The sequence below is a fragment of the Aspergillus saccharolyticus genome, assembly GCF_003184585.1.
Source record: "Aspergillus saccharolyticus JOP 1030-1 unplaced genomic scaffold BP01scaffold_44, whole genome shotgun sequence".
NCBI classification, from domain to species: Eukaryota; Fungi; Ascomycota; class Eurotiomycetes; order Eurotiales; family Aspergillaceae; genus Aspergillus; species Aspergillus saccharolyticus.
Window position 1 is genome coordinate 120,383 of NW_020290654.1, and position 17,371 is coordinate 137,753.

The 17,371-nt window shown below is 51.5% G+C and overlaps 7 protein-coding genes across 7 annotated transcripts; 4 read left to right on the forward strand and 3 right to left on the reverse strand.

Annotated features, from left to right (window-relative positions):
- Window positions 1–2,637: 2,637 nt before the first annotated feature.
- On the reverse strand, window positions 2,638–3,413 carry BP01DRAFT_406738 (uncharacterized protein; the record flags this gene model as incomplete). The annotated part of the gene is made up of 2 exons (XM_025578781.1): window positions 2,638–2,829; window positions 2,904–3,413. Coding segments are annotated over 2 exons (627 nt in total), but the record flags the coding sequence as incomplete, so codon positions are not given.
- An 860-nt stretch (window positions 3,414–4,273) lies between these two features.
- BP01DRAFT_348540 (MSF1 domain protein) lies at window positions 4,274–5,333 on the reverse strand. Its single transcript, XM_025573728.1, has one exon. It carries the CDS (start codon window positions 5,282–5,284, stop codon window positions 4,487–4,489), a length of 798 nt encoding a protein of 265 aa, XP_025427651.1. The 5' UTR covers window positions 5,285–5,333; the 3' UTR covers window positions 4,274–4,486.
- A 572-nt stretch (window positions 5,334–5,905) lies between these two features.
- BP01DRAFT_360160 (aminodeoxychorismate lyase) lies at window positions 5,906–7,141 on the reverse strand. Its single transcript, XM_025575855.1, has one exon. It carries the CDS (start codon window positions 7,004–7,006, stop codon window positions 6,146–6,148), a length of 861 nt encoding a protein of 286 aa, XP_025427652.1. The 5' UTR covers window positions 7,007–7,141; the 3' UTR covers window positions 5,906–6,145.
- Window positions 7,142–7,312: 171 nt separating this feature from the next.
- On the forward strand, window positions 7,313–9,823 carry tom70 (putative mitochondrial outer membrane translocase receptor (TOM70)). Its single transcript, XM_025570713.1, has 6 exons — window positions 7,313–7,419; window positions 7,492–7,854; window positions 7,927–8,009; window positions 8,082–8,853; window positions 8,905–9,378; window positions 9,437–9,823. Exons 2-6 carry the CDS (start codon window positions 7,539–7,541, stop codon window positions 9,682–9,684), a joined length of 1,893 nt encoding a protein of 630 aa, XP_025427653.1. The 5' UTR covers window positions 7,313–7,419; window positions 7,492–7,538; the 3' UTR covers window positions 9,685–9,823.
- Window positions 9,824–10,280: 457 nt separating this feature from the next.
- Window positions 10,281–13,594, forward strand: BP01DRAFT_368842 (FHA domain protein; the record flags this gene model as incomplete). Its single annotated transcript, XM_025576516.1, has 8 exons — window positions 10,281–10,290; window positions 10,759–10,802; window positions 10,965–11,130; window positions 11,274–11,300; window positions 11,370–11,575; window positions 11,647–11,779; window positions 11,845–11,896; window positions 11,968–13,594. The coding sequence occupies 8 exons, from the start codon at window positions 10,281–10,283 to the stop codon at window positions 13,592–13,594; spliced, it is 2,265 nt and encodes a 754-aa protein (XP_025427654.1).
- A 1,199-nt stretch (window positions 13,595–14,793) lies between these two features.
- BP01DRAFT_162857 (uncharacterized protein) lies at window positions 14,794–15,846 on the forward strand. The gene is made up of 2 exons (XM_025570714.1): window positions 14,794–15,581; window positions 15,683–15,846. Exons 1-2 carry the CDS (start codon window positions 14,995–14,997, stop codon window positions 15,753–15,755), a joined length of 660 nt encoding a protein of 219 aa, XP_025427655.1. The 5' UTR covers window positions 14,794–14,994; the 3' UTR covers window positions 15,756–15,846.
- A 928-nt stretch (window positions 15,847–16,774) lies between these two features.
- Window positions 16,775–17,244, forward strand: BP01DRAFT_376853 (uncharacterized protein; the record flags this gene model as incomplete). Its single annotated transcript, XM_025576972.1, has 2 exons — window positions 16,775–16,881; window positions 16,944–17,244. The coding sequence occupies 2 exons, from the start codon at window positions 16,775–16,777 to the stop codon at window positions 17,242–17,244; spliced, it is 408 nt and encodes a 135-aa protein (XP_025427656.1).
- Window positions 17,245–17,371: the final 127 nt, after the last annotated feature.

The window sequence follows — 17,371 nt, forward strand, 5'->3', positions numbered from 1 at the left end:
TCAGAAACCATTCCACCCCGAACGAAAGCCCGAATTAGTTTAAGTGTACGAGGGATTCCGGAGTCAATATCTATATCATGGACTCTGAAAGAATTCAGGACAATTGGCTGTGACTCGGAGGCATTAGCAAGCGCAGATATATACCCCCTACGGTTGGGCCCCGTTCCCATTATTGAGTCGGTTGGTGGGAAGTATTATGTCATCTCATTGATTTGCATCTCTGTTCGGACCGTAATGTAAATCACTCAATGTAAATCATTCAGGTCAAACGCTTTTTGGAACAGGATGGGATTGGGAGTTGGTTCGGGCCTGTCAAGGAACACGGTACTCTCGGAAGCGAGCCAGCAATCGCGTGGGTCTCCTATCGTACTGTAGATGACCGAGGTGTTCATTCAGGATTTCTCTTACTTCATTGAAGTTCGCATTCTGGCAAATCTGGCATTCCTTCTACTAGGCTGTCAAGTTTCGACCACTTAGTCCTGTTATGATACGAGTATCAGCAGCGAGACTCAGGTCTGCTGGTGCTGCTCGTCTCGTCATCCTATAATATGAACGATAAGAGAAAGGGATCAGTAGCAGGTGTCCACTTCCCAAGGGTCATATCCTCAGGGTCTCAGGGTCTTTACAACTATGTCATATCGTGGAGGAAGAGGAGCCAAAAGAGGATTTGATCGGCCTGCGTTCGTGCTATGGGGCAGTTTAACGCGAATATCCTCATCTGGTGTGCTGGAGACAGGATTGCACTCTACATGTGGCCCATGAAATAGTGTAGACCATACCCACTGCTTCTAATACTGCTAGAGGTTGGCGCTAGTGTGGAAATGTCACAACATGACATTCTAGGCCATCGTCGCCACCGGTCTGAATACTACGGTACAGATGCTGATGAAGGTTCTTCTCATTAATTCAGGACGGCAGGGTCAGTTGTATGCATTCAGCAATTCATTTGCAGCCCTTCAGCTCCCTTTCCAAGCTTCCCCTGTCATGCTCAATCTGCTTGTACGGCGAACACTGCTGAGCCCTGCCACGTTAAATGAATCCCAGGAAGCAGGTGATGAGGGTGAGAATAGAAAACCACCCTCCAAACCCTGAAAGCTTGGCGGTTTGTACGGGTAAAGGAAACTCCCGCCGCTTTTTTTTTTTTTTTTTTTTTTCCTCCTTATCTTAGCGCAGTGCCTGGTTCTTTACTCCGTAACTGGGTATGATGTTGCCGATGATAATGAGCGGTCCTCTTCGGCTTCCAACGGCGACGTACGGAACCGAATACGAGAGATTATACGGAGTACAGAGTACCACTTAGAACATTCTCGGATTGTTTAGCCAGGTGAAGTGTATCTGCCGCCTGACTCTACTCGCCCTCGGGGGTGCTGCGATATGACGTCTATCTGAGTCGGTCGATAAGCTGCACTTCCAGCCATGCTTGCCGGTGTGTATTCAGCGCAATTTGTGTGAGAAGTTTGTCTGTCAACTAAATAAAGATTCGTTCGTTTTGTTCGTAAAACCGATATGGGTTGTAGAAGACCGGGTGATGAGCGCCGTCGGGAGCTTTCCAATATACCAACACCTCCCGACACGCGACTTACACAGTAGATCCCAAGTCTCCTGGCTGAGACCTCCTACTATTATGAGGTCATGACTTGGACTACCAGTTGTCCAGTGCGTCCAGTGCAGACCAGCAGCTTGGCTACGGTACACAAGAAAGAATGCCGGGTTGCTGCCTAGAGTCGTTTTAAAAATGAGCAAACCTCCCTTTCTTGGTCGGATTCCGGAAGTCGAAGGAATGAAAAGGGAAACACACCCACTGCAGGGAGCTAATGGCTGCTGACCGACACCCCAGGGTCTCTTACGCTACTCCTAAAATGCTCGGCTTTCTGCTTCTTTTCCTGGGTGGGTCTTGGCTATGCTAATCATGGATGCTGGTCGATTGGAACCAGCTTAATATCCGACAAGTCCACCCAGCCTCCGCTTTGCAGGTGCAGTGCTCTTTAAGTGCTTTCAAGCCTTGCATCATTGGTCGGATAGGAGGACATTGTCTGGCACGGAGTAGGTATACTGATACTTAGCGCCACGTGATCTTTATCTTCAACGACTACGAAGCTCTTCCACGGAGAGCAGACCACTTCGAAAACCTCCCCTACTCTTCATCTTATCCCAAAGAGATCTAGGGAGAGGAGATTTAAGTCTCATGTGTGTAGAAACCAAACACGATCTTCAAATCTGCTGCAGGCCCTCTGCGCGAGACCTGATGATCAACGCAGACTCTTAGATCGACCTGACCAATCGGCGCATGGTTCCCATAAGTAACAGCATTGTGGTTGGTGTTCAATTGTCTCTGAGACGGCCACTATATTGCCGGGTGATCGACGCCTGTGTCACTGTTCTGAGCTCATGTTCTTGTTATGGGTGCTGCGTAGTCGAAGTGTTCTGTGCTGATATCTCGGCCACAAAAGATACCTATGGTATTGAAAATAACTCCTGTGGGATGACGCGAGGCCTGCGGAATACACGCAACAGCAGCTGCTTGAAGTGCCCTCTACTCTACCTCAAGGCGAACGTGTATTAACACCTTTCCCTTCTACATCGACTTCACCTCAACACATTGCTCTCCACGAGCGTAGCAAGTAATAGACCAAAACCAAACAGCAACCAGCACCATCCCCACTGCGACGCTCCCCCAAAGCCACAACCGCCCCAAGGATGCAGCATACCTAATCACCCATCCACCAGCCTATGAACCAGCCTTGCCAGCCTGTAAACCCCACGCGAATCCGTAGCAACCACCCGCCGAGTATGCAACCTCTCCCCATCTATCATCTCAAATCCCCAAACCTATCCACAACCCCACGAATTAATCTCAGCTTCGTAGTCAACCCCAACCATGGGGGAGGGAAGATTGTACATACTTGCTCCGAACTCCACCCCGCGGCATCCTTCTTCCTATCAAAAAGATGCACCCATATCCCACAACCACCGGCACCCTGGCAGGTTTCCCCTCCCTCGCCCTCCAACCATGACCCCACGCTCGGCCCCTCCACAAGAAACCCCCTCCCCACCGTCTGCCCATCATCCTCCACCTCACCACGAAGAAACCTCCTCACGAGAATCTTATCACGTTCATCCTTCAGTACGCTCTGTACTTCTACTGCGGGCCTTACCATCATTTCACCCTCGGTCTGGCCTACTGATTCCCCCTCAATGTACCGAGTCCGACATACGATCGTTCCGAACAAGAGATTCTCCTGCTCGTAGACCTCCCAGTTGAAACGGCGGGTATCCGGTGGGCCTGGGGCGGCTTTTATGCTCGTTTGGCGGGCTGTGTAGTTGACGGTTCCTTCTGGTGTGGTGGTGTTCGTGATGGCGAGCGTCAGAGAGGTGTAGAGGAGGGGTTTGCGGAGGAGCCAGGGGATGCCTTGCTAGATTCCCGGTGGAGTTAGGGTGTAGGATTGGTACATGGGAGTTGGATTGGATTGTGGATGTTGGGTTGGAGCTTGGATTTGGATTGAGAGCTGAAAGGGTTTTGAGAATGGGGCGAGGCGTACGTGTTTGAGGAGGGGTTCGAGGTCACTGGTTAGGGACTTATCCTAGAATAGGTAGATTGTTACTTCGTGGGTTGTGAATAAACTAGAGGGGGAGGGGGTAGTAGATGGTAAGGTTGGAGTGGGATGGTGGATGGTTCGTTTAGAGGCAGAGGGAGGGAGGGGACTTGCTAGTGTCCAGCTGCCGGTGAGGTTTTCAATTGTTGGAGGCATTGGGGTTTGGCTTCCGGGATTGGTTGTGCCGTGGCATTGGGTACAGTAGTGATGTTTAAGAAGGGGGGGTCTGTAGTGGTCTTCTTGCTTTAAATGCACCCGATACATGTCGATGTGCTTCTGCCATACTGGGGGTTACACCGGCGGCTGCTCTGTTCGGTAGGTTGCTCAGCGAGGGTTGCTCGACAAACAAGGAGGGCTCCGCTGCTATACTCCGGCCTCCGCTCGGGAGTTGGGCTGCTATGCTGTTTCCCAGATCGATCATCTGCATAGACAGATGGAGGGTGAACCGGGGCTCAAAGGGTTCCTCAAGCGATCGCTTACAGCTGGAACAGTCTTGCTCGGTTCAGGGCATGAACTAAGCAACACCAAGCATGGATTCTGTACCAGAGGACGCGGCTGGGTTTGATAAATGACTGTTTTATCGATATAGTACAAAATGCCTCCGGTGTGATAACAAGCACTCGAATGACAGTGGTTCGTTTCCTAGTATACAAAACACTTTTCCGTGTGTTTTCCGTGCCCTTTTCCCATCCAAAATGTGCTCAAATATGCTTGTTGTGGCGGCGATGTCGACGATAATCCCTGTCGACCTGAATGAAGAAAACAATAACCAATGGGAGAGTGTCCTGGATGTATCAGTATGAAAACAAAAAACCCAAACGCCAAAGCTCCACGCTGGAATGTCGCATATATATTTATTGAAAGCGAATCGTCTTCGCTCAACCGCCTCGAAGTCAATGTTCATCATCATCGGCGTTACCCCTAAGCCAAACGCGCTTCCACGGACCTTCCGGCCCCACAATGGCTTCCCGGTCCTGACGCATACCCTCGAGGACACCGACAATGCCACCGCTGCGGAGCCGTTCGAGCACGACATTCATGCCTTGTTTGCTCTTGACGACAGCGTCCCGAGTGCGATTCAGTCCGATCAGCTCGATAGTGCGCTGGATGCCTGCCGTGGACAGCGACGTGAAGAATCCTCTCTTGGGGATCTCGTCCTCAATCTCGCCCGCCTGGTCACTTCCGCCTTCAGCCTTTCTCCGGCCTAGTAATTTCCCTTGTCCGAATCGAGAGTGGAAGGTGACCGTCGTCTTTACTGTCGTCTGCTCGGTCAACTTTCCGTCGAGGTGAAGCCCTTGCAATTTGTCGAGGGCCCCTTCGAGCGGCTGGCGCTGGTAGAATTGCTTCTCCACCACGCTCAGGATCCCAGTCCACTCCATGTTGCGCGACTCGGTCTTCATCCAGCCTTCATTGACGTCGACGATGGTCGTCTCCAAGATATAGCTCTGGCCGGAGCTGTCCGAGCCGCCGATCCCCTTTGGCAGCAACTTGAGAATGCCCGAGGGAACCTTAGACTTCTTGAGGTGCAGGCGAATCGTGTGAAGGCGTTTCGTCTCCGGGTCGACATAGCGGTCAATCACATCAGTGGTTAGGACATGGCGAGAGTATGGATTAGGATAGCGAAGGAAGTACGCCAGCGACACGGCGGGGAAAGAGTAGTCGTATGTAAAGACGTTCTCGAAGAATTTCATCCTTGCAGCTGCTGATGCATACAGAATGGGATTGTGGTGAAAGTATGAGGGGATGGAAATAGAATATGTGAGATGATAATAGGTTGAATCAATCGATAGATGAATGGAATGAGAGCTGGACTGGGGAGGGGGGAGAGGTGGCGTCGATGGGTGGTGGGCGAGGGCTGCTTGTTAAGTTCAAATACTCACAGTAAGGTTTTGGGATGATCAGCTCTCTGAGTGGAAGGTCGTCTGCTCAATCGCCCTTTCTCAGTGGCCGGACAAAACTGGCCGAACCTCCGGCCCTGGGAGGAAGAATTTCTGTCAGCTTCTGGCCTCGGGTTGACTGCCACTAACCCGCTTTGAGAACGCGGGGATGCTGACTCATCGGCTGTTTCGTTGCCAATCCCTTGCATCATCTGATTTCCCCCCCTGCCCGGCCAATCAACCGCGGTCGATGGCATATTGCGACCGTGCGATCTGCCTATCGAAGATGGCGAGACTGACCTCCACTATACTCTCTACGTCTCCGAGCAGCTGCGTCAATGCTCGATCGGGAGACACGAGGACAGTCTCATACGACTGGTGCAGCGGCTGACGTCAATTGCAATCTCCTCATTGGAGTAAATGGGTTGTGGACTGCACCAATCGCTTGACTTTTCATGTTTTTAGGAAGATGGCGCACAATCGACATCTATGAGTTGCTTTGACTGCCTATGACATTAATCAGGCACGAAATACTGCTTCCGCCATTGTTTACAAGGCAGCCAACCCCCCTTACTGAATAAGTCGCCAGGGTGTTGCATTTCACTGGAACATTACATGTCTATGTTCTTGATGAGCGGTTCTTCACCTAAGCCCATTCCTGTTGAATGTGAGATCCTAGGCCTGCTGCTCATCGGGTCTCTGCAGGACAACTCTGCCACGGATGAAGCCCCGGACTCCATTACTGAGCCAACACTCTTCGCCATCAACCAAAGCAGCAGCTTCGATAATCTGCTCAGTGCAGAACCCCTCGGCCAAAGCATATTGCCTTGTTGTGCCTGCATTACCACCGCTCGAGAGAGGCGGCGTAACCCATTCTGAGTCAAGACCCCTCCCTGACGTTCCGCCCTCACTTCTAGGTCGCCTGCGCCGAAAGAAGGGTGTGGTGATGCTCCCTTCCATGATCTGACCCTCAGGGTTTACAAGCAGCACTTCCTTTGGGTCCAAGGGAGCCATGATCCCCGACCGCACCCGTGCAGCATTGTAGATATCGCGAGCAGTGGTTTTATGCCTCGTGAACGCGGACGGGTTTATACGTTCCGTATCCACGTATACATCCCATAGCCTTTCTTGTGTATCTTTCTCGCTCGGCACAAGCAAGTTCATTGGGTCAATTGGTGCCGTTGGGTTGACCTCGACATCGCAGGCTCCGGCGCGGTCAAGAACGATACGGAGGCGCCAGGGTCTCGTCCTATCCAAAATGAAGGTATCAAGGAACTGGGAAAACTGCGCAAGGTCTTGTTGTGGAAATGCCAGCGCCTTCGCCCAACCGAAGCATTCTGCAGCGTTACAAAGTCGTGCTTGATGATAGGGAAGTAGGTAGTATGGCGAGCTGGAAGGATGAAACCTGGAGTCTGTAGCTTTTTTCGTGTTCAAATCCAGGAGCGCAGGATCATAGCGCAAAGACGATATGATTTGGAAGTCCTCTGTGGCCGAATCGGAAGGCATTAATCGCATTCTGGGATTGACCTGATTCATTGCGTGGTTCATCACTTCCGCCAGATCCTGCACTGTTAGTGACTGCGACAACAGTTTGGGTTTTGATTTCGTTCCCAAGATATAGGCCTAGAACAGGTACATTTCCTGAACCCCAATTGATTTGAAGATTCTCGCTTGAAAGCAGTATGCGCTCGATCAAGGAAGAAGAAAATGACGACGCGGTGGTGGAGCGAACCAGGAGCTGACGGAGCATCCCCTTGCCGCGAGCGTGATTGGCCCATAGGAGCTCGGGAAGCCCGCTGCGTCGCCGGAACATCGCAAGGCATAACTTTTCAAACTGCATCATCTCTCACACTCTCACTCTCTCCTCGCTCTTTTCCCTATCTCCCACCCCCCTCCAGATAGCAAAGCAGTCAACTCTGCCGACGAGCTCTTGCTCTACATCTAGGACGGTTTGTCTCGTCACTTCCCTTCATTCAATTACCATCTTCGCAGGCTAACCTCCGCCCTTTCAAGAATTATAGATCAAAAGAGACCAGACTAAGATAACGGGTTCCTCTGCCGGGTCATCATGTCGAGCGCACCACCATTGCCCCAAACGACGAAGAACGTGGTTCTCGACACCACTTCCCTTCCCGCATCCTCCTCAGCGTCAGTATGGGATCGCATCTCGAAATGGGTTTCGGAGAACAAGGCTCTAGTCTACACCATTGCCGGTGTCGCTGTGGTTGTAACTAGCGCAGGTGTCGTCTACTACCTTTCCGATTCCGGTCGCCCTGCCACCGCTGCCGCCCCCCCCGAGAAGAAGAAGAGCAAGAACCAGAGACGGAAAGAGAAGAAGAAGGCTGAGGAGGAAAAGAAGGCCAAGGCTGCCTCCGTCCAGGAGGGTATGTTGAGTCCTTATGACCTCGTCCGATCTCGGTCGGTAGTGGAAGTTCGGGCTAATGATGATTTCGCAGAGCAACCCGCTAAGAAGACGGAAGAGCCTTCCGACGAGATTCCTGAAGTTGATGAGACCACTGTTGAGCAGTTGTCTGAAGAGGTGCGCGGATTATCATCATGCTGATCATGCTGATTCAAGGCTCAATGCCCTAACTGATTTGTACCTTTGCAGACCAGGAAAGCCTACGCTGCTAAGCTGAAGGCTGCTGGAAACAAGGCCTATGGCTCCAAGGATTACAACCGCGCCATCGACTTGTACGGCAAGGCCATTATCTGCAAACCCGATCCGGTCTTCTACTCCAACCGTGCTGCCTGCTACAACGTCTTGTCCGAGTGGGAGAAGGTCGTCGAGGACACCAGCGCCGCCCTTGCTATGGACAGTGAATACGTCAAGGCCCTGAATCGCCGCGCCATCGCATACGAGCATCTCGAGAAGTATAGTGAGGCTCTTCTTGACTTCACCGCCAGCTGCATCATCGATGGGTTCTCCAACGAAATTAGCCGCGTCGCTCTGGAGAGACTCCTGAAGAAGGTTGCTGAGAAGAAGGGCAAGGATATCCTCGAGGCCAAGGGCAAGAAGCTACCCAGCCCCACTTTCGTGTCCAACTACCTTCAAAGCTTCCGCCCCAAGCCTCTTCCGGAGGGTCTCGATGAGTCCGCCGATTTGAGCGAGGACTCTGGTAAGGGACTTCTGCGCAAGGGTTTGATCGCCATGGCCAAGAAGACTGGTGATGGATACGAGGAAGCTGCTACGTCCTTTGAGAAGGCTCTCGAGGTTGGCGATCTCGGCGACTTCGAAGCTCTGGCCCTTAACCTGAGAGCCACTTTCACTTATCTGGTCGGAAATGCCCAGGCGGCGCTGTTGGACCTCAACAAGAGTGTTGAGTTGCAGCCCTCTTTGGTGCAGAGCTACATCAAGCGTGCCAGCTTGCACCTCGAACTTGGTATGTCATAGTCAGTGGTTCGTCATTTGCATGTCTAATCAGACTGTACAGGAAACAAGGATGCTGCCGCTGATGACTTCGAACTTGCCATCACCCACAACAAGGACGACCCGGACATCTACTATCACCGTGCCCAGCTCCACTTCATCCTTGGTGAGTTCGCCGAGGCTGCTAAGGATTACCAGAAGTCCATCGATCTCGACCGTACCTTCATCTACTCGCACATCCAGCTCGGTGTCACCCAGTACAAGATGGGATCGGTCGCCTCCGCCATGGCCACCTTCCGCAGATCCGTGAAGAACTTTGAAGATGTTCCTGATGTTTACAACTACTACGGTGAACTTCTCCTTGACCAGCAGAATTTCCAGGAGGCCATCGAGAAGTTCGACAAGGCTGTTGAGATGGAGAAGCAAAGCAAGCCTATGGGCATTAATGTCCTTCCCCTCATCAACAAGGCCCTTGCCCTGTTCCAATGGAAGCATGACTTCCAGGAGGCCGAGAACCTCTGTCAGAAGGCTCTGATCAGTAAGTGTCACGGTAATTATTTGCGAGCTATATTATCTCGATGCTGACTCGACACCAGTTGACCCCGAGTGCGATATCGCCGTGGGTACCATGGCCCAGCTGCTGTTGCAGCAGGGCAAGGTTTCCCAAGCCCTCAAATATTTCGAGCGTGCCGCCGAACTTGCTCGTACTGAGGCCGAAATCATCAACGCTATTTCCTATGCTGAGGCGACCCGCACACAGCTCGAGGTGCAAGAGAAGTACCCCCAGCTCGCTGCCCGCTTGCAGGGCATGAGTGCTGGTGGCTTTGGTGCTCCCGGTCTGTAAAACCCACACCTGATATGATCTCGACTCAATCCGCGTCCTCCATCTCTTCCCACCATCGTTATCATCTCCTTCCGATCTACCGAGTGTCGCAGGCAGCATCCATGCCTGATTTTGCAGTTTTCTCCCCTCTTTGTCTTTGGGGTATTTTTACGGCGCCTGGGCCACTCGACCGCTGTGTGTATTTATTCTATAACTTGTGTTACTCTTCCTTCCCACCGATATATTGTATGGCTTTCATTTGTTTGGTGTTAGTTTCCCCTGCTTCTGCCATGGTGTGTCAATAAAGGATGTTCCTCGTGTTGGGCGGGTTTCCTATTCCCCTTGAATGTCTGGTTGCGCATCGAGCCCTTCTGTCGAGAACGAATGGCTTGAAGGGTGTCGGTTTTGAAACTTTCTGGAGTGGGTTGTAACCGGTATGACCGCCTGTCGGCACGGGGGGCAGGATGAATGTCATTAAGGGAGGCGGACAAGGAGTGGTTGACAATGTATTATAATACTGCGGAAGAAGCAGCAGCAGCAGCAGCAGCAGGAGGAGGAACAGAAAGAAGAACGATGACTTGTTTTATGTGTTCTTGATGTACGTACAAGGTTGAAGGATGATAAAAAGTGAGTGAGTCAGGCTGAGAGGTGAAGACAGGTAGGAATCTGCAGGACGGAGGTAAAGCCGGTATTATGGCAGATCAGGCTCCAGCTGGATTCGTCTTAGACCCTCGAATCCACGGCACCTGACGGGAAAGACCCCCACTTATCCGCCTATCAGTGATCGCCCCTCTCTCTAGCCTCGTTTTACTCCATTCCCCGTCATTCATTCATTCATTATCGTGGAACTTCATACTATAACGAAACTACACAGTACTAGACTTTCTCGTTGTCCTGGTCCACCGGTTGCGAGTCTACCTTTTTGGATACTGGAACTGCTCTCCGTCGAGACCCGGAATTCGCCAGTCCTGATCATTCATCGTTTTTTGTCTTGCTCATCATCTCCACTCCCCACACCCCCCTCGGCTTCCCCCCTCCCCTTCGCTATCTTACCAAAGGAATTACTACTAACGACATATTAACGACATCTACCAGTCTTGGTGAACCACCAAGCTTCTTTTACACATCTTTGTCAGTTGGTATGTAGTTAGAGCTTCCAGGCCGACATTCAGTCAAGTTCGTTCGAGTTGGTTTTTCTTTTTGAAGGAGCGACCGCCTGTTGACTGTCCTCGGGCTGATTCCATCGGGTAAGTGGTCATCGTGTTGGGGGTGGTGGCCTGCTTCCAACTGCCCCTCTTCAGCCTGCTCGAGTCTCCCGTTATCCATTTCTCCTCGAGGAGTCTTTGTCTTCTCCTCTCTCCGATTTTGAGCGTCTTGGTCGACACTTCACCTGGTCTGAACCTCAGAGTCCGTCCTTCATTGGTGTGGACTTTCTTATCGACGTGTCCGAGCATAACCCTTGGACAGGTGAGTGCCTAAGTTCCGTTTCAAGGCTTGGGTATCTGCTTGTGTGACCACCTGGAGGACACCCAACCTGACTCACCACAGCTACTGATTATCACTTTCATCTAGCTTGGATGGTTACTAGCGCTCAGAGCTATCTGCTCTAGGAACTGACATGATGCTCGCCACAGAAGGTATGTGTCTTCCTTATTCGGTTGACTACTGTCCCCCAACCCGCGAGGCTAACTCCTGAGTACCACTAGCTATCGTCCACCTTCGTCCCCTAGCACCCATCGACGAGATACCATGCCGATCCCTCAAGTTCACATCGGATACTGCTAATGCCTGTATCGGCCGAGCGTCAAAGCGGGAGTCCAAGAATCTCGTGCCCACCCCGGAGAATGGGTTATTCGACTCTCGAGTCATGTCAAGAAACCATGCTCGGCTCGTTGTTCGTGTGGACAAGAAAGTGTGTTCCGTTCAAGTCTTTGTCTCTGGCCCTTGGGTAATATTCGCTAATGATTATTGAAATTCCATTAGCTTGCTTATCTTCGAGACGGTGGATCAATGCACGGCACTTTCGTGAATGGAAAGAAGCTCCCAAGCGAGGAGGATCATCTTCTCAATCAGGGTGATATCATTACATTTGGCACAGAAGTGGTTCGTGGCAAAGGTGAGCTGCCAGCACAGGTTCAGGAGTTGTTTCGACGTCCATGCAACTAACACAGTTGCATATAGACACGTTCCCTCCTCTTAAAGTACGTTTTGAGCTCGACTGGCTCCAGTCCGCGTATGTCATATTCTGTCTTTCCCAGAAGGTCTTCCCCGGTCCTTGACCATGGTCGCTGACGCCATTATTAGGCAAAAGCCTACACCCTCAAATACGTTCTGTGTCCCGGATGACGACGATAATGACGCTGACACGGATAATGCCCCGGTGGTATGTCCGGCTGCGAGCTCCTCTGATGATGATGACTCTGTATTCCGCTCTGACTCTGACGATCAGTCGGTTGTGGAGGTCTCATCCCCCTTCACCTCACCTTTGAAGAAAGGTTCTCCAAAAGTTGCACTTCACTCATCTGCCAACATGTTAACTGACAGTGACGGTGCTGCTTACCGCGGATCTGAAGAGAGCCCCATCAACCTTGACTGTGATAACTTTGAACAGCCTCTGGTAACTCCACGAATGACTCCGCCGCCAGCTGTGGATATCCTCGACGAAAAGCCCGCTGAGGAGCTCACTCATATGGATGTCTTTGTAGAAGAGACCGGCATCGAGTCTTCCCTCGATTCCTCCCCGGAAGAGAACTCAGAATGGGATGAGGACGATGACTCGATCGAATACGGTGACGAAGAGGAAATACATTCACAGTGTTCCTTGGATTCCGATATGGAAGAGGACCCATATATCTTTGACAGCTACAAAAGTATGAAGGCTTCTCAAGTTCTCGGCATTCGTGACTTGATAGCGTCAGACCCATCCTTCGACTTCGGGGAGACAGCTGATCAATTGATTTCTGCAACCGAGCCTCGCTGTAATGATGGGAGGGTGACCAAATCATCACTGTCCGAACCTAAGGCTGGATTATCCGGCTCGTCTTTCATCGAGCACTATCCCTCGCAATCGGTCCCGCACAATGTTGAGGCGAGCGAAGTTCTACCAGTCCAAGCACCACAACCGACAAATATGCTGCCGCTATCCCTGCTGTGTCAACCGGGTCACAGCAGACTTCTCCAGAATTCGCTCGTTGGATTGCAACAGAACTATTTGACATCACCTCTTGAGTGGCATGCAGGAAGTGCCTATACGCTTCCTATTCCAGTACCCCCAAGGACAAGCTATTCCGATGGCCCCTTTGTCAATGAGTCTACTGCTGCTGGTGGCAATGTATTGACTTGCAATATCGCTGAGCCTGCGGTGGCGAGAACGCCTACAACTATTCCTACCGGCAAGGATGTTGAGGTGAAAGTCCAAGACGCACAGGCAACCACGGTGATCTCAGAACAGGCCATCACATTGCAGTCGTCGCTCTCGCCGGACGCTCATTCTCCACAGGATCCTTGTTCTAACGTACTGGAAGCCAGACCATTGAAAAGAAAGGCAGAACATATTGAAGAAAGCCTGACCGACCTGTCCCATCCACAAGGATCCCAAACTCTGGATTGCGCTCAAAGCAAAACAAACCTGCCTGAGGCTCAGCCACAGAAGCTATCGGTCGATCAAGACATGATTGTGGACCCTCATACTCCGGCTGAGCGCACCTGCAATGTCGAGTCCTCCAACCCGCTCACTGGAGTCGAGTATACCAATACCAGCCAACTTCCTGATGTTGGTACCAGCTCCGAACGACCCTCTAAGCGAGCTAAGAAGTCGTCTGCACGTACCTTCGCCAGCCATGCTGCCACTGCCGCTTTGGGAGTCGCGATCGGTGCTCTTGGTACTATTGTCACCTTGGCCTCCCTTCCTCCCGATTATTTTCATGAATGAGCTGGTCTAGAGGCCTGCTGCGACGGAATGGTACCTCCATTTTGCCAATATAACATGGGTGATGATTTCCTTACGCTTACGAATGACAGTTTATGGCGTTGTCGGCATTCTCGAATTTTCTTTCAATTTGTGTTTTCAGCTGAACTTCTTTCTTGTTGCTCGCGAACACACTCTCGTTTGTTCTTTGCTTCCGGTATCCAACGTTCAACATCACCATAGCTACCTATTTACCGTGGGCCGAATGTAATTAGTGCTTCGGCAGATAATCCAAGCGAGTTTTCCTTTGTCTCGGTGGGTGCCTCATTTGCCTAAGCTAATTTTGAGGGTCAAGTTATCTATAGCCACCTAGTCTTTCACCCTGGACATCTGTTCATGAATGAGTAGACTGAGACTAAGTGTTTCATCACTACCAAATCGCCTAGTTGCCTTCCTATCGTAATGCTGTCCTTATTCGACCTTGATATCACTTTCCCCCACAGATTTGCGGACATGGGTTCTCGTCTAGCGTCAGACTTGACTTGGGTTCAAGTCAGCTGATCGGCCACTTTTCATTTCGTTCCTCGCTCCCTCCAACTCGTTCCTTCTTGTGCAACCCTCGGCTCAGCAACTCAATCCACCCCTGCGGCACTGTAGAGGCTAGCTGAGGTCGCCTCCGCTCCCCTGGTGTCCTTCTGTCGGGTTCCCTCGATCAAAAATAATCATATATTATACTTGACTGTCTCGCCTGAAGTCAGTCGAGTTAACAATGGCTATGATGAACGATTGCCTGGCTCCAAGTCAGATCCCAGGTGAGCGCGTGATTTCCCATCGGATAGTTGCATGCCGCTGATTATTTCTTCCCACCAGACAAGCCTATGACCATCGGCGACTGCTGGCAAGTATGCAAGCCACCTGTGCGGGAGAACAATCAATCTTACTCTAGATGGGAGGAGAAATCTACGTAGCATCGAGCTTATGGTACCCACATGGGCGTGGGCGCTGGGTTGATCGCCTGTCATTTCATCGTACGGATCCGACTATCTTGACGACGCTTTGACACTCCCCTTGCGCGTCCTAAGTCCATGCTCCAGCTCTGTAAGCCGCTTGTCGTTCTAGCAGTCTGTCAAGCCGAAATAGGGATTGGTATACGAGGACATGGATCGGCCAAGCTCGTCACTTGCTGCGTCATACCGTTCATTTTCCAACATGGTCCTGTTTCAGATGAGGAACAGGGATGCTACATATCTTGAGACCAATCCGCAGACACGCAGTCTCTCCGAGCAGACTAAATCAGCCCGTCATTGGCTGAACGTGGGAAAATGATTTATTCGTCGAAATGGAACAGTGCCTTAGGCACTGACTACTAATGAGGAGAGCAGCGATTGCGGCGGTTATTTCGCGATGGACGCCCGAGGCTTCATATGCGATCGGGTACTTGCAGGCCGAGGGAATTAACCTCCCGACATGAGATACGACCGTGTCGCAGCAACCTACTATCAGATCATCTGATGACCACACTACCTTCACGCCGCTCCAATTCTCTCCATCATGGCAACCACGGGGTTTTGGCTATCCTGGTACCCCAGAGAACTATGGCCCTGGCTAAATTCTCTGCGGCTCAGGCCCGGGTGCGGGGTTACGGTTGTGGTTGTTGCTTATTCAATGATGCTCACAATGACTTGAAAAAGATTCCGGTGATCCTTCTTGAAGCGAGGTGCAGGAGTTATGCCGGCCCCGTTGACGCCGCAACCGTTGGTTCGTCACTGGGGCGGATATCCAGTACCCAAGGCAGCACGCAGCAAGCATTCACATTGGAGACCGGAAAAGGTGGTTCTCACATGCAACGGGATTTGACCTCAGATGTTCAGTCTACCCGAAGGCAGAATGAAGTGGACTGCGATGATTGGATTGCCTTTAGCAAATATGCACCCTCTCATGCATGCTACACCCTCGGACCCTTTCCAAGAGAGGAGAACAGCCGCCTAGAGTCCACTCGGGGTTTTCAGGAGTTAGTAATCCAGTGTCACTGCTGCCCAGCTAGAATCCCTCTAGAATCGCTTTCTCGTGTTATCTGAACTCCGATAAGTGTTGCTGATAGATGCGACCCAGCCAGACGGGCTGCACCTATCCGCCTAGCATTTTTCGATGCGCGCCCTTTTTCAATTCCTATAAAACAAAGTGAAAGCAGGCGATCTGGTATGCTTTCCGATCTTGCTGATTATTCCTAGGCAGTGGGGTAGCACAACTCTCCGTGGCTGCCATGCTTCTGGTCTTTTCCCGGCTATTTGTCCTACTTGGTCTCTATCACACCGTCCTCCATCTTGCCCGTCTTTTCTTTTTCCTCTTTCTGATTTAACCGCACTATGCACGCTTTATCACTCTTTCTAATCTCATTTGCTCCCCTCTGTCGGTTCGACCCGTTCCCATACCATACCACGACGACGAAGAGATCAGCATTCTCCGAGACGCATGAGCAAGCCTCACATGTAGGCCGCTGGACCGGTTATCAATGTTCGGCGCAACGATCATGTACTGGGTCCGGCCCTACGGGTCGATGGCTTCCCCCATAATTTCATTCGCCGGCGTCTTGAACCACTGGGAAAACATACTTGCCTGGCGTGTTCAACACACATCGACCAGGCCCCAGGCTAGTTCTTTGGGGCTGAATATGCGGATGCTTTGTGATCCTTGAACCAGGCCGCACTGGCCGCGCTCATGTCATTGGAGCGGCTCTCCGAAAAAAGTATCGCTGGATGTGACCGAGGGCTCGCGCTGGCAATCTACTTCGGAGGCAAATACTGGAAGTTGATTCGGTGTCGCCGATACGGGCTCCCTTGACTCGCAAGCTGGTGGCACAATCGATGGTCGAGTAGGTCTTACGATTCCCGTCCACAGAGAGGTTGTCGTATGCACCGGGCAAGGAGCAGCCTGGCTTAACTGCGGACATGCATTTTTGCTTTTTCTTGCATCTCGTCCCAAGTTGGTTTCGAATTGTTCCATGCCTGACGGAAAACAGATAAATCAAGCTTCCCCTCAGTGGAAGCATTACATTTCAACATCTGAAACAACATTGTACTGCTTGTCTCAGTTGATCACGGCTTTTGAACGTGTTGGATCGAGAACCACCATCCATTTGCTTTCCAACTGTTCAACTTCTGCCATCCTCGTGTATTGCATCTCGACTCTGTCGTACCTCAAACCATGTCTCATTCAGCAGGCTCTATCCACCCACTGGACCCGGATCACAATTCGTGCATTGGCGGGCAAACAGTGAAGACTTGCCGCAGCTGCGCAGGCAATGCACCACGGTCGGTTCTCCCGCTAGCGAAACAAGTCTTGTTTCTGGCGTCACCACTAACGCAGCCGGCAGAGGTTCTATCTGCAGCAGCTGCAGTGGCCACGGGTTCGTTCTATACGTCTGCACCCATTGTAACCCAGCAGCTGCAGTGTCCGCGGCTCGAAGCGCTACTGGTGCCACGGCAGTGTCGATGACCACACCGGGATCCTCTACTCCTGCCAGCCCAGCATCTTTGAGTCGAAGCTCTTCTACTTCGGTATCATCGCAGAGCGATGCCAGACATATCAGGACCTGGAGACGTTTTGGAGATAGCGATGAAGGCCCGGGAGGAGGAAGGATTGGAACCCAAGCAAATACTCCCCGCGGGCTATGATCAACTTTCGCAAAAGATGAAATTTTTCTGGAATATTGGGGTGCTGGTTACCCTTTTTCTCTTCGCTTCTCTCAAAGTCTGAGGTTTTTATGATGCACATGGACCTGCTGCATACTCTCCGTGCTCC

What these genes read in the sequence shown, in the direction of transcription:
- BP01DRAFT_348540 (XM_025573728.1), bottom strand. Translation starts at nt 5,284, where the DNA reads ATGAAATTCTTCGAGAACGTCTTTACATACGACTACTCTTTCCCCGCC.
- BP01DRAFT_360160 (XM_025575855.1), bottom strand. Translation starts at nt 7,006, where the DNA reads ATGAATCAGGTCAATCCCAGAATGCGATTAATGCCTTCCGATTCGGCC.
- tom70 (XM_025570713.1), top strand. Translation starts at nt 7,539, where the DNA reads ATGTCGAGCGCACCACCATTGCCCCAAACGACGAAGAACGTGGTTCTC. An exon ending in GGCTGCCTCCGTCCAGGAGG is followed by an intron (nt 7,855 to 7,926) that starts GTATGTTGAGTC and finishes ATGATTTCGCAG; the next exon opens with AGCAACCCGCTAAGAAGACG. An exon ending in TTGAGCAGTTGTCTGAAGAG is followed by an intron (nt 8,010 to 8,081) that starts GTGCGCGGATTA and finishes GTACCTTTGCAG; the next exon opens with ACCAGGAAAGCCTACGCTGC.
- BP01DRAFT_162857 (XM_025570714.1), top strand. Translation starts at nt 14,995, where the DNA reads ATGCGATCGGGTACTTGCAGGCCGAGGGAATTAACCTCCCGACATGAG. An exon ending in TCCACTCGGGGTTTTCAGGA is followed by an intron (nt 15,582 to 15,682) that starts GTTAGTAATCCA and finishes GATGCGACCCAG; the next exon opens with CCAGACGGGCTGCACCTATC.